General features: G+C 51.0%; 2 protein-coding genes across 3 annotated transcripts; both read right to left on the reverse strand.

Annotated features, from left to right (window-relative positions):
* Positions 1–6,854: 6,854 nt before the first annotated feature.
* Positions 6,855–10,247, reverse strand: C18H19orf53 (chromosome 18 C19orf53 homolog). The gene is made up of 3 exons (XM_034522446.2): positions 10,109–10,247; positions 9,964–10,019; positions 6,855–7,405 (listed from the first exon to the last, which is right to left on the reverse strand). The coding sequence occupies exons 1-3, from the start codon at positions 10,197–10,199 to the stop codon at positions 7,265–7,267; spliced, it is 288 nt and encodes a 95-aa protein (XP_034378337.1). The 5' UTR covers positions 10,200–10,247; the 3' UTR covers positions 6,855–7,264.
* On the reverse strand, positions 10,187–16,783 carry Mri1 (methylthioribose-1-phosphate isomerase 1). Of its 2 annotated transcripts, none has more exons than XM_034522445.2 (5): positions 16,361–16,783; positions 15,544–15,719; positions 13,572–13,748; positions 13,260–13,484; positions 10,187–10,327 (listed from the first exon to the last, which is right to left on the reverse strand). In XM_034522445.2, exons 1-5 carry the CDS (start codon positions 16,729–16,731, stop codon positions 10,293–10,295), a joined length of 984 nt encoding a protein of 327 aa, XP_034378336.1. In that variant the 5' UTR covers positions 16,732–16,783; the 3' UTR covers positions 10,187–10,292. The 2 variants fall into 2 exon arrangements, with proteins under 2 accessions (XP_034378336.1, XP_034378334.1); XM_034522443.2 differs by lacking the exon at positions 10,187–10,327 and adding an exon at positions 11,120–11,360 and having other exon boundaries at positions 16,361–16,782.
* Between the last annotated feature and the right edge of the window lie 138 nt (positions 16,784–16,921).

Here is a 16,921-nt window from a genome sequence, read left to right on the forward strand (position 1 = left end):
TATTTATTATTATATCACATGACTGTGTTTGCAGGGGTCAGAGGCAAGGTGGTGGGGTCAGTTTAGTTCTTTTACTTGGTCTCTACCTGAGCCAGCTCACTAGTCCTCCTTTCAAACTATTTAAAAAATCTTTTTGTGACCTTTACTTATTTCTATCTTATGTGTTTCGATGTTTTGCCCACATAGATGTCTGTGCATCACATGTACCCATGGGGACAGAGGGGGTCAGGTCCCCTAGCAGCAAGGCCTCTCTCTTAACCTGCTAAGTTATCTTCGACTCCCTCATGATGCGTTTTTGTGGGACATAGCTGGGCTCAAGAAGCCGCTGCTTTGGTCCCAGCAAAATGGCTCAGCCCATAAACATGCTATCAAGCCTGACAGGGTTTGATCCCGAGATCTGAAAAGATCAAAGGGGAAACCAAATCCTACAAGTTGTCACCTGACATCCACATGAACTGTGGCAGTGCACACACTTACACACACAGACCAAAGTAAGTAAAATAAAAAAAAAAGGGAGGCACTGTTGTGGCTGGGGTGCATTCTGTGATAAAGTGCTGCCTTACACAGAGAGGTCCAGGATTCCATCTTCTATAACAGAAGGAGGAGAAGGAAGAAAGGGAGGAGAAAGAAAAGAATAAAGCCCCCTAGCCTGGAGGTGGTGGCACAAGCCTTTGATCCCAGCACTTGGGGGGTAGAGGAGGGTGGATCTCTGTGAGTTCGAGGCTAGCCTGGTCTATAGGACAGCCCAGGCTACAAAGAGGGGTTAAAAGAGAGCAAAATCCCCACAGCCTAGCCACAATGACAGTGACAACTACTTTCCATTTCTCAGATGGAAGAACTGAGGCTTAGAGCGAAGAGCTGCTTGCCAAGGTCACCCAGCAGGAAGAAGTCGTCTGGAAGGCCTGCACGGCCCCCATCTGCAGGGTAGGATAGTCAGTCAGGGCCTCCATATTGAACATGCTGGGGCAAAGACAGACCCCATGGGAAGGGGTAGACAGGGTGAGGGGAGGCTGGGGGCCTTAGGGTCTTCCTTCTGAGTGGGCTACCCAGGGAACTTGTCAGAATCTGATCATACTCCTGGGAAGGAGTTTTCAAACTCAGGAGCCCATAAACACCATCAACACAGATTTTAGACAGTAATAAGGACAGTTTTTAGAGATGATTTATTGACACAGGGTCTCAGTGGACCAGGCTGGCCTTGAACTCACTGTGTTGTTGGGAATGACCCTGAATTTCTGATGTTCTCTTCACATCTGCAGTGTTGCACTTACAGGCCTGTGCCACCACAGTTTATTCCATCCTGGGGATTCATCTGAGCGCTCTGCCACCTAAATGCTCTGTCACCTAAACTCTACTTTATTCTTTGATATAAGGTCTTACTGTCCTGGAATTTGTTATATAGTCTAGGCTAGCCCTGAACTCCTGATGTTCCTGCCCCAGCTTCCCAAGGGCTGAGACGACAGGTGTATTCCAGAACGCCTGCTGTTTACGTTCTTTATTCTGTCATAGTCGATATCAATATTGACAAGATCCCATCTCACAAGTGATGCAGCTGGGAAACAGAAAGGCTGAGGGTTGACCTGACTGGGGTCACAGTAGACAAGGGTCAGAAAACAGGACAGATGAGGGAAGTGAGGTCCAGCGAGGCCAGGAAGCTGCCCATGGCCACACAGAGACCATAGTAAAATATGAGGGATCAGAATAGAGCCAGGAAAGTTGAGGGTGTCCCCTGAAGTCTCAAGACTTATTTCAGACATGCCCCTCTCTTAGGAAAGGTGATGGCAGTGGTGGTTCAGGACTGGCAGCCCCCCACCCCTGCTGGAGCCCAGAGGCTCTGGCTTCAGGAAGTCCTAGCCATGTCTACTCAGCCTGTGCCATGAGCTCACTGTCTAGGCATCTGGAGCTCCTGACCCCAAACCCAAGTGCTCTCGATCCACAGGCAAAGTACGGCTGCCCTACAGGCTCAGATGTGGGAGACAACAACAACATAGATCTACAGCTTGGGGATGTATCTACCCTGAGGGTTCCCTTGTTTTGCCAGTAGCAGCCAGCTGACACAGGCCTGCTTGTGGTGGCACCAAGCTCTGCAGTCCTGCTGGCCAGTTCAGCTCTGTGAAGCCTTCTGGAGACACAGCTCAGAGGTAGAGTGTTGCCAGAAGTGGCATTCAGACAGGGGAAAAGCTGTGTCTGAAATCTCATGTGATGGTTCCCAGGCCCTGGAGAAGGGGTCTCTGATGCCTAAGGACAGTTCATGACCACACTAAAAAAGCCCTGGGTACTTCAGGTTCCTGCTTTGTCCCACTAAGGTGGGATTCTGGGTCTCCATTTTAAATAGATGGGACCATGGTGGCTCAGAGAAGTTAAATGACTAGCTGATGGTGTCACACACGCAGCCAAGAGGTGGTCGGGCCTGCTTGTCATCGCAGCATGGGCTAAGGATTTGAGGTTTGGGAACAATTGGGCCAAGGAGTCCTAAGGGGCAAGTGTGCCATCATTCCAGATCCCTGGCCACTGGGCCTTTTGAAAAGGCCCACCAAGCTGGCACCAGAGCCACAGGTCAGCTATGGTTTCTTGGCTTATCTCCAAGCTAGTTGGGGGCAAGCCTGGTTGGGTCCCCAGGGTCTCCCAGTGGCCCATAGCCAGGTTCCATGGGTCTCCTGCTTTTCTCTGTTCCATAAAGATGGGTGAAAAGAGGCTACTCCAGGGTCTGGGGAGGTGGCTCAGAGGTCAAGACGTCACAGGTAAAATCCCCAGCACCCACATGGTGGCTTATGAACATCTGCAACTCAGTTCCAGGGGATCCAAATTGTCTTCTGGTACTAGGGACACATGATGAACAGAGATATGCAGGTAAAACACTTTCACACATAAATAGAATTTTTTTTTAAGTGCACTCTCAGGAATGTGCCTGTGCTTGTGGGTGCTATGTGGCAAGGGCAGAGGCTCAGAGGGGAAGGTGTGGAAATGTGGAAGATGAGTGACTCCTGATGAGCTGCGGCTTCCCAGGTAGCACTGGGCTCTCCTGCTGGAGCTCACAGCACAGGGCTGCCCACCAAGTTCAAAGGCAGCATCGGGGCATGGTGGGTGATGGGTGCTCCATCAGGACAGCAGAACAGCTCCCTGGACTTTCTCTGCAGGAGACACCCTCCCTTTTTTCCCTTACACACACACCAGCTCCCGGGCCACCCTCTTTGTACAGCTCTAGGAGGGCAGGACTGAGCAAAGCATATCATATACTTGGCCTCAGCAAGGAAGCACACAAGCAGGACTGAGGGCTAGCTCCTGGCACAGCTTGCTTAGGGAAGCCCCAGGGTTCGTCCTCAGTACCAGACCAAATACAAACAAGGTCTGGTGGGGGGCCCAGCACTTTCATCTTTTAACATTTCAGCACGGAGGAGGCAGAGGCAGGAGGATTTCTGTGAGTTGGAGACCAGCCAGAGGTACCTAGTGAGATCCTGCCCTGCCTTAAAGAAAATAAAGAAAATAAAATAAAGAAGCCCCTTAAACCTCACAAAAGTGACCACTTGCTGGTGGCTCCTGGTTTTTAGACAGACTTAAGTCTACAGCCCAGGCAGTCCTGGCAAGCCCCCCACTGCTGGCCATCCTCATGCTTCAGCCTTCGGAGTACAGAGTTTTGTAGGTGCCCATTACCATTCATGGCTACACTTGGGAGTGGGGGAGTTAAAAATGTGTTTATGTCCAAAGAGCCAGCATTCTCTCATTTGACTGTGTGGATGGTCCTGAATTACCCAATTCCACAAAGGTCTCTTCATTGACTGTCATGGTCTATGCTCTCGCTTAGTCATGGGCATACTGCGGGCACCTGGCCTTCCAGTCTTGTGTGGTGAGAACGAGGTGGCCTGCAGTCTTCATGGGACTCCAGGAGCTGTTGACGTCAGACACAGGAACATGCTTACTATAAAATGGACTGTCACCACTGTTGGCACATTGTAGCAGAAGGTTCACCTCTGTTTAGTTCCAGAACTTCCAGTCAGGCCAGGAGGAAACCCAGTTCACTGTCCACTATGTGCCTCTCCAGAGTCCCAGGCAGCCACTCACCTGTCCTGCCCTGTCATAGAACTGTACCTACTTTTCGTTCTGTACCTGGTTACAAAGGCAACCTCACAGAACCCTTTGCTTCTACCTCCTGAATGCTGGGGGTAAAGGGGCACACCACCAGGCCATTTAAATTTGGGGTGGGGACTCAATTAGTTCAGGCCTGCCTTGAACCGTGTGGAGGAGGCTCATGTAAATGTCTTCAGTTTTCCCTCCTCCACCCTGAGTGCTTCGTTTCTAGGTTTGTAAGCACCATGCCCAGTGTTAGCATCATATCATGTTTCCAGGGCTCATCTATGTTGTAGCCTGGATTGGTGCTTGCTTTCCTTTTTTTTTTTTTTTTTTTTTTTGGGGGGGGGGGAGGTTGGAACAGGGTCTTTCCACATAATCCTGCCTAGTTTTGAATTCATAGAAAATTGCCTGGCTCTGCCTCCTGACTGCTAGGATTAAAGACATATACCATTACACCCTGCACACTTCAAATATTTTTAGTGAGTGTTTTCACACATGGAAGCAAAGCATTTGCATGTAGTGCCCATGGAATGAGGGCTTTTGGAAGGCCAGATCATGCAATGGTGGCACACACCCTTAATCCAGCCCTTGTATGGCAGAGGCAGGTGGGTTTCTGAGTTCAAGGCCAGCCTGGTGTACAGCTCAAGTTCCTGGACAGCCAGGACTACATAGAGATCCTGTCTCAAAAAAACCCAACCAAACAAGACACTGGATCCCCTGGAACTGAAGTTACAGTCATCATGAGAGCTGTGGGAGCTGAAACCTGCTCCTCTGCTACAGCATTGAACCATGGAGCCAGCCATCTTCCCAACCCTTCATTTCACCTTTATTTACATTTACTTACGATGGTGGTCACAGGACAACTAGCTTCTGGGTCTCTTCTCCTACCACGTGGGCTCTCGGAACTCAACTCAGGTTGTTAAACCCAGTGCCAAATTCTTACCCATTCAACTCTTTTTCCAGCCCCTCATTCCATTTATATGGCTGAATAATATCCCACCGTTGCAGGAGCAGATTCTTGACCAGCCCAGTTAATGCAAAGGTGGGCATTTCTGCCTTTGTGCTAGTGCAAAGTGTTCTTGTTTGTTTCCCAGAGTTCTTGGGGGAACTGACAGACTAAAATATAAAGGGCATTTACTGGATTTGCTTACATAATAGGGACTGAGTGGTGTCACAGTGCCAGAGAGCTCTGTTCAAGTCCCCAGGAGGTTGCTGAAGGGCAGGAGGCTCTAAGGTATGCTGCTGCTGTTTGGGATGAGTTGAAAGGCTTGGATTGGCGCTTGATGGCGGCAGGCACTGGAGAGGCGATCCCATACTGAGACAGGCTGCTTCTTCTATCTATCTGGGCTTCCCTGATGCAGCTCAGTCAGGTGGTTACCCAGCCACTATTCTGCATCACTCCTTTGCATGTGCTTCCCCGGACACACGGAGCTGTGACACTAGGCCAGTCAGTCAAGCAGACAACCGAGCTCTTGTTTTCAGACAGGGTCTATGTAACCCTAAACGGCCTGGAAACTCTCTGTACACCAGGCTGGCCTGGAACTCAGAGCTCCAACTGCCTCTACCTCCCGCGCTGGGATTAAAGGCGTGCACTGTTGGGAGCCGCAGTGATCGTGTCAGCATTCGCCATTACAAGATAGCGCGGGCATCCTGTCCTCCCACTAGTAAACAACTGACTGCACAGGTGCAAAAGGCAAAAAGCTCGCCAAAGTCACTGCCCATCCCGGGGCGTAATATGGGGTAATGAGTGAACAGCCAATCAGAAGTGAACATGTCACTCTAGGGTGTATTTAAGCAGTGCCTTTTCCAGGCTTTCCGTCTTTCCGCTTCTGCTTATACAAGAAGTAAAGCCTCGCTGTGGTAACCACCCGCGGGCAAAGGGGACACGGAGGGGCTCGGAACAGTGCACCACCCATCCCCATCCTATTCTTACTACCAGGAACTCCTGAGATGGAGCTAGAGAGCTCAGCAGTTAATGGCCCCACTTCTCTGTGACTCCAACCCTAGATGATGGGGTGCCTCTGGCCTCCTTGGGCACCCATACTTATGTGCACATATACCCATATACAACAAATTACACAGGCTCTTAGGCACTCTAAATCTCAGAACTTGGGAGGCAGAGGCAGGTACAGCTTGGAGTTTGAAGCCAGTCTGGTCTACACAGGGAGACCCTGTCTGAGAACCAAGCTAAACCCAAGGCAGGCCACTGATGGGCACATAGTTCTGGGGGTGGTATTCACAATGGGCAGACCCATTCTAGATCTGTGGTGAGGGTACCAGAGGTAGGTATGGTAGGAAGCTGCATGCTCGGATCTACCCCATCACAAGCCAGAGACAGAGGCACTACCAACCAATTCAAGGCCCAACCATGAGGTAAGCCTAGCCTCTCAGGGCGCCCTCCATGCTCACAGACATCTGGCCCTTCCTGTGCTTTCCAAGTACACTGGGTGTGTCTCAGGATCCCCAGCAGTCAGCTAAGGTGAACCAGAAGCCAGCCCGGGAGCACTAGACAGACTCAACACTAAGTTCTGACCAACACCGGACTTACCTCAACACTGGGCAGTCACTAGTGACCCAACAACTCTGCCTTAGTGGGTGAAATCCTTAGCCAGGCACAGAGGGACGGGCCTGCAGCACACTCAATGCGTGCCCCAGGGTCATACCACACAGGATGCCACCAGGGCAAGCACCGTTCATAGGACATGATCAACATCTGGCCCAGCAGGTCTGAGTGACTACAGCGGTGTGAGTCCCTCAGACAGGAAAGCACAAGAATGGCACACAGCCTCTGTGACACAGCTTTATTGGGTAACACTGGTGCGTCCACAAGTGGCTCTGGATTATTGGTGTGATGGGAGGAGGTGGTGCCTCACTGGAGATACAGGACCCTTCTTCGTGTATAGACAATGACGGCTGACATTAGATGACTGGGGTGGGGGCCCCGCACCTGGGGAGAGATTATTCTCACCGAGTCCCTGAATACTCTCCCCACTGAACAGCTGGAGAGACAATAGAGCCAAGTTTATCACAACCTGTCACCCAGCAGAGGAAGCTGACCACGCTTACACTTGGGAGCTAGCCTGAGGCTTAGCATCACATTGGGCATTGCTGGTCCAGGTGCCACCAGGTCTGGAGCAGGATCCTCTTCCCTCAAGTCCAGCCAGCCTGTGGGGTCACCTGCAAAGTCCCAGTGCCTTCAGGATGTTGCCTTGCCAGAGGTGGTGGCCCCAGTCTTCTTTGATGCTCCCTTCAGCAGTGCAAGCTTCTTAGGCAGGCTGGAGCTGGCCTTCATCACCACATCATGCTCGATCTTCTTCCGGATTCCCACTTCCAGGCTCTGTGGGGGGAACACAGAGCAAGCATACACACATCTTCCTTTTGTTCTTTGTGAATGGCTTCAGACACAAAATCTTTCTGCTCTGACTTACCCCTGCAGGCCTGTATGCTACCATGCTCAGGTCAAAAGGAAACCAAATCCTTCTATCTCTGTGTCTCTGCTCACACTCATTTTACAGATGGGGAAACAGAGGCCCCTGCATTAAACAGGGTCCCAAAGTCAGGGGTAATGGTGATAGCCCTTTCTGTCCCATGTGTCACCCACTTTCCTAGGTGAGGCCAAGGAAGCAGTTTAAGTCACTGACAGGCAGCTACCCACCCACTCCTGCTCTGCCTGAGCTCCTATGACCATGACAGCTTAATGGGGTGAACACAGGAGTTCTGAGGAAGACAACAGTGTGTCAGTCATGAGAACATGAGAAAAAGTACTGCTAATAAAAAAGGTTCCAGGGACACTGTGTGAGCACAATGTGGTGTCTGAGCAGTGGGACAGCCCAAAGGATGAAAAGGAATGAGGACCAGAAAGTGAAGGGCTTGGGCTTTTGCTGAGCAGAAAGCAACTATGGAAGGTTCTGGACAGAAAAGAGAGCCAGTTTTAGTTTTGAGCACAGGCAGGTGCCTAAGCTGCTGTAGCAGGGAGAGGGTAGCCTTGGCTAGGAGCTGACCTTGAAGGTGGATGGGTTCTGGATGGATGCTAACGGGACCAGTCTGCATACGAACCATGTTCAAGGATGACCTCTGAACCCGAGAGGGCAAAAAGCAAAGTGGTGGGTTGTGGGAGGAGCTCACTTAGAACCTGAGAGTAGGTGCTCACAGAGCAGAGCAAGCTGTTGGGTAACCTACCTGAGGAGACAGAATGAGCTTAGGATTTAAGCCACATTGAAGCTTCTGACTTTCTTATTAATTTTTGTGTACGAGTGTTTTCTCTGCATTCGTGTCTGTGTACCACATGTATGCAGTGTTGGTAGACAGCAGAAAAGGGCACTGGAAACCCCTTGAGACTGGAGTTAGGGATGACTGTGAGCTGCCCTGTGGGTGCTAGAAACCGAATCGAGGTCTTATGGGAGGGTAGCCAGTGCTCCTAACTGCTCTCTAGCCTCTGACTCAACAATGTCTTAATTAGCTCAATCCTTCCCACCTGGATCGTCAGTTAAGCCTGACAATAAAAAGCTAGACGTGGTGTGCACACCCCATACTCCCAACACTCGGGATGTCACAGATAGGGCAAGTTCAAGGCCAGCCTGGCCTAGAGTCAGACCTTCTTTCAAAAAAGGCTGGAGCTAGGTGTTGTGGTGCACACCTTTAACCCCAGCACCCAGAAGGCAGAGGCAAGAAGATGGCTGTAAACTCATGGCTAGCCTGGTCTACAGAGTGAACTCCAGATCAGCTAGGGCTGTCTTAGGAAAACAGGGGGTAAGGGGTGGATAGACTGGGAACGTGGCTCCGCTAGTACAGTGCCTGACTAGTGTGAACAAGACTGAATTTAATCCACAGCAGTACAGAAACAGGGCTGAGTGGTCTACACCAGTCCCAGCAGCACTCTGGAGGCTGGGCTAGATAGCTCCAGGCTAGCATGGGCTTGTGTGAAGATCTTTCTCAAAAGCACAGAGGCAGACAGAACACAAGATAACAAAACAGGGCTGGAGGAATGGCTCAGTGCTTTAAGAGCACGTACTTCTCTCTCAGATGACCTGAGTTCTGTACCTAGCACCCAGGTCAGGCTCATAGCTCATACCACCTGCAACTCCAGGAGACCAGATGTCCTCTTCTAGCCTCTGGGGGCATATGCACTCAGGTGCACATACCACACATACACACATAATTAAGACATAGTATTACTTTGGAGGCTACAGCTGTTAAAAGCACTTTATTTATTTATTTATTTATCTATTTATTTATTTATTTCCGAGACAATGTCCTGGATCTTACTTTGTAGACCAGGCTGGCCTTGAACTCAGAGCTCTGTCTGCCTCTGCTTCCTGAGTGCTGAGATCACGCCCAGCTTTAGCACTTCTGGCTCTTTTAAGATCAAGGTTCAGTTCCCAGCACACATACGATGGCTCAAAACCCATCAATAACTTTAATTCTAGGGATTTGGACATCCTCTTCTACCTCTTCGGGTACAAGACAGACACACAGACACACAGACACACACAGACACACACACACACACGCGTGCGCACATACATACAATGGCAAACACTCATACACAGCCGGGCAGTGATGGCACACGCCTTTAATCCCAGCACTTGGGAGGCAGAGGCAGGCAGATTTCTGGGTTCGAGGCCAGCCTGGTCTACAGAGTGAGTTCCAGGACAGCCAGGGCTACACAGAGAAACCCTGTCTCGAAAAACCAAAAACCACTCATACACATTAAACAACATCAACAGCCACCCGAGGCTGGCTATCTGTCTCTGCTGACCGTCCATAACGCGCACCCGAAGCCCTCAGAAGCTAAGGGCGGGGCCAAGACTCCTCGAACAGGAGAGGACACAGACGTGCGGCTGGGGATGCTCTCAGCTGTCCCCCATCCCGGACCACTTGCATTGCTTCACTCACCTTCTTCAACTTTTGCTGCTGCACAACGCGCGCCTTCTTGGGAGCGATGACTCGACCTGGGGGAGAGACACGAGCCGGTGAGCCTGGGCCACCTTCCCGGAGTCCGCCGTCCTCTCTCCCTCCTCCTCCTCACCCGGTTCCTTACCGCCTTTCCGAGGCCCGCGGCTCCGCTCCACCGCAGCAGCCCCCTTGCTTTTAGGTTTCTGCGCCTGAAACTTGCGTTGTCCCTGCGCCATGTTCCACCGCAAGCCGGAAGAGGCGGGGCAACGCGAAAGAGCCGGAAGTCGCGGGACGCCATTGGCTACAGTGGGCCGCAAAGACTCAAGGTCTCACAGGACACAGAGCAGAACTCTTAAAGGAGCAGCTGTCCAAAAAGTTCAAAGGAAAATTGTACTACCATTTTCAGGGGTAAGACCATATTTGTGTATTATAAAATATGCGGTTTTTATACATAAAAGTTCAAATAAAGCTTGGGGTGTGGTAAATGAGGAGCTCCTTTTGGAGAAAAATTAAAGGAGTGTCAAAAACCTTCAGCAATCATTGGTAACAAGGCTCAGTGGGTAAAGAAAGATGCTTGCTGCCACGCCTGAAAACTTGAGTTTGCTCCTGGGTGGTGGCGCAGGCGTTTAAAATCAGCACTAGAGAGGCAGAGAACTGACTCCTGTCCTGGAGATCATTTCCACACACAGAATAAAGATGTCACTAAAGAAACTCCTTGCATTAATTTTGCAGCTGTGCTGGGGACAGATAGCAGCCTCATATTTGCAGCACGAGAGCTGCCACAGCTACAGCCCCAGCAATGGTCTTTTTAATTTTAAAAGATTTAAAATATGCACCTGGTGGCTGGGGACATGGTACAGGGGTAAAGTGCTTATTGTTTATGCTCGAGAACCTGAACTGCATCCCCATCATTCGCTGGTGCACACACCCTCTATCCCAGTGCTGAGCAGGCTGAAGCCGGGAGGACCCCTGCAGTCTAGCCTAAATGTTGAGTTCCAGGTTCAGAGACTCTCAAGAAATAAAGCAAAGCAGGTTGTAGGGGCTCACACCTTTGACCTTTTGCTCAGGAGGCAGAGGTAGGTGGGTCTCTGTGTAAGTTCCATGTCCGCCCCTGCAGCTGGAAGAGGGAGGATGGTGGGGGAAAACAAACTTTGGGTAGCCACGAGAGAACTTTATTAGAAAACCAGAGGAAGTCAGGGCAGGGCAGGGCAGGGCAGGGCAGGTCGAGCCAGCTAGTCACACCTGGGGACTCTCTAGGGTCTGTCCCTCTGAGAAGAGGGAGGCACTTAGGGCTGCTCGGAGCTCCTTAGGGGCAAAGACACCCAGCTCAGTGATAATGCCACCTGTGATGAGTTCGTGGGGGGTGACATCAAAAGCAGGATTCCAAACCCGGATTCCTGCAGGGGAGAGAGGGCACGTGAGGTTGGGACTTGGCTCTGAGAACTCCCTGGCTATTGGCATTTGTCCTCACCACAGTAATTCTTAGGCTACAGGGTCCTGAGACTCTAGGGATTCACACATACCCATAATGCAAAGGGACGAAAGTAAGGAGGCCAAGAAAGAACACACTCTCTATGTGCTGCCCAAGAAGTCTTCAGCCTTATGATGGATGATTTCTACCCAGCTCTTGCCTAGCCCTAAGATTTTAAGAATTTCAGAATCCACCCCAGGGCCTTTGCACTGACTCAGACATGGGTATGCTTTGCTGTTGCATCTGTTTTTCCAGTTCTTGGGATGGGGCGGAGCCTTCACAGATGTTTTGAAAACCAGTTTAAAAAAATGTAATTACTTCTCTAACACAGGGTCATACATGTATCTTGGGCTAGCCTCAAATTTTCTATGTAGCCAAGGCTGGTTATGATGTTCTGGTCTTCGTGTCCACCTCCTGAGTGCTAGGTTTACCAGATCTACACCACCAAGATTAGCAAACTATTTTTATAATGTCTCTGTTATTCTTTGAGACTTTTGTATATGATGTATTTTAATTGTTTTTAACTTAAAATGTTTCTGATGTAGTTTTGGGGTTAAATCTCAGGTCTTGCAAATGCTAGCAAGCACTCCATAGATATCTGAGTTACACCCTTGGCTGTCTCTAAAATATTTATTTTGGGATAAAATTTATATTGACGAGGCTGGCCTTGAACTGGCGATCTTCCTGCTTCAATCTCTTCAGCAGACACCAGGCCCAGGGTTTCAGTATAGCTCTGGCTGTACTAGAACTCACGCTATAGACCAGGCTGGCCTCAAACTCGAAGATCTGCTTGCCTTTGCAAGTGCTGGGATTAAAGGCATGTACCGCTGCCACCACAATCTGGCTCTGATGTTTGAGATGGGGAATCTTACTATGTAGCCCAGGCTGATCCTGAACTCTCAGCAGCCCTCTTGCCTCAGCCTCCCCAGTGCTGGGGTCACAGGTATGGTATGTACCACCATCCCTGGTTTTCTATGTAGATATTTGTCCAGGCCAAGACTTCTTGGTTTTATGCTTTTCTGACAGGGATCACTTGATAGGCCACACTGCCTGAAACTTAGTTGTACCATCTGGTGGTCTTGAACTTGTGAGGCTCCTCCTGTCTGGGCTTCTGGAATGTTGGGATTACAGGTTGCACTAGCGCACCCAGTACTGCTGACGTGTGTGCACGTGTTCTTGCATAGAGACTGAGGGGCAAACCTTACTTGTGGTTCCTCAGGAAATAGCCAACTTAAGTTTTAAGCCAGGGTCTCTCACCGAACCTGGGCTCACTGACCGTACTCTGCTGATTAGAAGCCCCAGGGAGCTGCCTTCTCTGTCTCCCAAGCACTAGAATTACAAACCTGTGCCACCAGACCTGGCTTTTTAAAAAGTTGGTTCTTGGGCTGGAGAGATGGCTCAGAGGTTAAGAGCACTGACTGCTCTTCTAGAGGTCCTGAGTTCAATTCCTAGCAACCCCCATGGTGGCTCACAACCGTCTGTAATGAGATCTGATGACCTCTTCTGGTGTGTCTGAAGACAGCTACCATATTCATATACATATTCATATACATAAAATTCATATTTTATGTATTCATATACATAAAATAAATAATTCTTAAAAAAAAAAAAAAAGTTGGCTCTGAGCCCTAAACTCAGGTCCTCACCCCGGTCTCTACCTGCTGAGGTCCATCTGAGCTCCTTCTCTAGCCACAGTACTGTTTACACAGTCCGGCCTTGGAATTAACTTACACCATCAGAATCCAGCTAAGGAGTGGCTTGAAAGAGCCACGTGGCTCATGCCGTTGAAGCCTACAATGCCCAGAGTGCCAACCCCACACCTTACCCTGTGCAGCAATCCTGACTCCATTCAGGTCAGTCAGCTCCTGGCTGGGGCGTTCCTCTATGACAATCTCCTTTCCAGTTTCCAGATGGAGGTCACAGGATGAACTGGGGGCAGCCACATAGAAAGGGACACCATGGTGCTTGGCGACAATGGCCAGCTGGTAGGTGCCTATTTTGTTGGCTGTGTCTCCATTGGCAACGACACGGTCAGCTCCCACCACCACGGCTGGGGGTCGGAGGAGAGTCAGGGAGGTCACAAACCTGGCTCTGGATGCCTAAGGCATTCCAGCCCCACCGTGCCCAGCCCACTGACCTGACACTCCCTGGTGTGCCATGGCTGCAGCGGCCATGCTGTCAGTGATGAGGGTGGCAGGGATCTGCTCATACACCAGCTCGAAGGCTGTCAGCCGGGCTCCCTGGTTGTACGGCCGGGTCTCCGTGCAGAAGGTATGCTCCAATCGGCCCATCTCATGCAGTGAGCGGATCACACCTGTGGGCAGACAAGCATGGTGATCCCGAGGCCAGGGCTGCAAGTGTGGCGCACAGCACGGCTCCTAGCCTTTCCTGTCCCTGACACACTCTTCCCTCATCATCTTTACGTCTCCATCCCGACAACACCCTGAGGCTCCTCAGTCTCACATAGCAACCCCACCATTCTGATCTTTAGTCCCTGCCCTGTCCTTGTCACTTAGAACATTTGTCATTGTTGAGACGTGGTCTTCCTATAAGGTTCAGATTACACCTTGAAAGATGATCTTCTTTGCTCTAGCTCACTGAGTGGCTTTTAGCACCTTCTGTGTGTTCTGCAGTGCTGGGGACGGATGGAACCTGTGGCTTTGCATTTTGGAGGCAGGTGCTCTATAGCAGAGCCACACACACAGAGCTCCTCAGTGGGTTCTCAGCTGTGCCGTGCTGCTCACTCATGCCCCTGAGCCCCTTGTCACTCCTCTCTGTACTCCAGCCTGCAGGTGCCTGGGATCTCTTCCATGGTTCACCACTGTGTTCTTGTTCTTACTTGCTGAAACAGTCAGTAGTTGCTTAATGTCTGTTGGCTGAGTCAATGAATAGGGCCCAGGAGCCTCCTTCTGAAGATCTGGGTTCCCGAGATCGAGCGCTGGACTCTGGCAGATAGCAGAGCTTCCTGGACAACCAAGGGCCAGGAGGAATCTGCTGCCTTGATTCCCAAATCTCTATCTCGTGGCCACTTACTCAGGGTGTGTCACTCTCAGCTCCCCTGTCCTCTTGGAGTTGACACTATGCCCCTTCTGTAGGTATGCGGCTCGGGCCAGGCCAGGCAGGTGACCCAGGGAAGGTTCTAGTCTCTGATGGCAGAACTACTTCAATCTATGTGTAAAAGGAGGGACAGGGTCTAATGCCAGTGGTCGAACTCTTTGATAAGCGTACACCTGCAGACAACTTCCCAAGGGTTTCTGTACAGGAGCTAATATACTGGGGGGTAGGAAAAAAAACCACATTATGCCAGGCTGGAGAGACAGCTCAGTGGCTAGGACACTTGCTGCTCTTACAGAGGACCTGGGTTTGGTTCACAGCATCCACATGCTGGCTCACAATCATCTGTATCTCTAGCTTCAGGGGCTCCAACACCATCTGCTGTCCTCTGGGCACCAGGTACATGCATGATACATATACACACAGCAGGCAAAAACACTCATATACACAAAATATTATTTAAAAAAAAAACAAAACAAATATTCACATTTCTGTGGCTGAAAGTAGTTTCTTTTTAGGTTTTGGAGACTAAATCCTGGATTTAGTGTATACTTGTGTACACTAAGCTAAGTATGTACTCTTTTAACGTGTTTACTTATTTTTTTAAAGATATATTTACTTTATTTATATGAGTACACAGTAGCTGTCTTTAGACACACCAGAAGAGGGCATCAGATCCCATTGCAGATGGTTGTGAGCCACCATGAGGTTGTCAGAACCTCTGGAAGAGCAGTCAGTGCTCTTAACTGCTGAGCCATCTCTCCAGCCCGAAAGTGTTTATTTTTAATTATGTGCACGCGTATCTCTATGCATGTAAGTGCATGTGCCCATGGAGGCCAGAAGAGGTTGTGGGTCTTCTGAAGCTGGTGTTGCAGGTAGTTACTGTGGGTGCTGAGAACTTAATAGGTCTTTGCAAGAGGAGTCCATACTTTTAAACTGCTGAGCCAGCCCTAGCTAAGCAAGTTCTCTTGCCACGGAACCCCCAGCTCCCGTTGCTTTGCCTTGAATCCCCAAAAGACGCTCCCATGCCCTGACAGTCGAAGGTGCCTTCTCACCTAACGCTGTACCATAGCCAGCAGTGGCCAGAGCACCCGTGTTACAGTGGGTCAGCACGGTCACCTTGCCACCCTTGGGGTTGGTCTGCTCTAGGAGATGGCGGGCTCCCAAGTCCCCGATGCTCCGGTTATCTTTGAGGTCCTTCTCCAACATATCCTCGGCGAAGCGGATCACTCTGGGGACAAAAGAAGCTCTTAGCATAGTTGGAAGGGACCTCGCTAACTTTGAAGGGGACAGACAGCCTGAGGATACACCTGCCACTCTGCTCACTAATATATGTGAGCCAGGCACTGGGGGGTGGGGCACAGAAGTAAAACACAAGGAAACCCTTTCCCTCTGTGTTGATGACATTAGGGTGGGAGACGCAGGTGATGAACAAGAGGGGCAGAATCAGGGACAAAGTGTTTTTACAGAAAGGGAGGGGAAGGAGCAGGAACCTGGAGATGGAGTTCTAACTGCAGTGTTTTATGCTCTAGAGTCTAGTCTCAGGCTAGAGCAGGAGCCACAGAAAAGCAGTTAGAACAAAGTGGCTTGACCGGAAGTGGGATGGAAAAGAAAGGCAGAGAGGAAAGCGGGGCAGAGCACACAAGACTTCAAGGCAAACGAGACAGAACCGGTGTAATGAAACTGGTGTGGCGCTGCTAAGGGGCTGAATTCAAGAACCTGGGGAACACAGAGCAGGAATTGACTCCTAGTCCTGTCTGTGGGCCTCTGAACACCGCGCATGCGTGCACTGCGCCTGCTCCCTGGCATCAGAATGGAAAAGGGAGGTCGGCAGCTTCAGCTTGGTGCAGTGCCTGGTCCAGGATCCCGTACCTTTCCCGCACGGTCTCTTCAGTGGCACCCTCTCGTTCCGCCTCCCGGGCCGCCACGTGAGCCAGATCCCGGGCGGCGCGGGCCATGTTGACAGCGGTGGGCCGGGCGGCTACAAGAAGGCGCAGCTGGTCTTGCACGAAGGCCACCAGAGCGGCGAGCCCGGGACCGCCGGCGCCCGCCCGCAGCTCCACCGCCAGGCTGAGGCAGCCGACCAGCGCGATGGCGGGGGCGCCGCGCACCTTCATGGCGCGGATGGCTTCCCTGGCCTGCTGCACGGAGCTCAGCGCCTCGTAGTGGCAGCGCTCCGGCAGCTGCAGCTGGTCAAGGATCTGCAGCGAGCCCGGAGAGTAGCGAATCGCTTCCAGTCTCATGTTGGTTACCCGGCAGGTCCGCACTGAAGTCCCACACAGGCTGCGGGGCGGAGTTGCGTCCTGCCGCGTGCGCATGCGCGCACGCCGCCCAGGTTGTACCGTTTTCAGTGTCTGCAACAGTGGTTGCAACCTGTCCCCAAGCTAAGCTGGGAGCTCCAAGGTGCTAGGCGATGGGGTTATTTTTGTCGAG

Source organism: Arvicanthis niloticus, chromosome 18 (genome assembly GCF_011762505.2).
Source record: "Arvicanthis niloticus isolate mArvNil1 chromosome 18, mArvNil1.pat.X, whole genome shotgun sequence".
NCBI lineage: Eukaryota > Metazoa > Chordata > Mammalia > Rodentia > Muridae > Arvicanthis > Arvicanthis niloticus.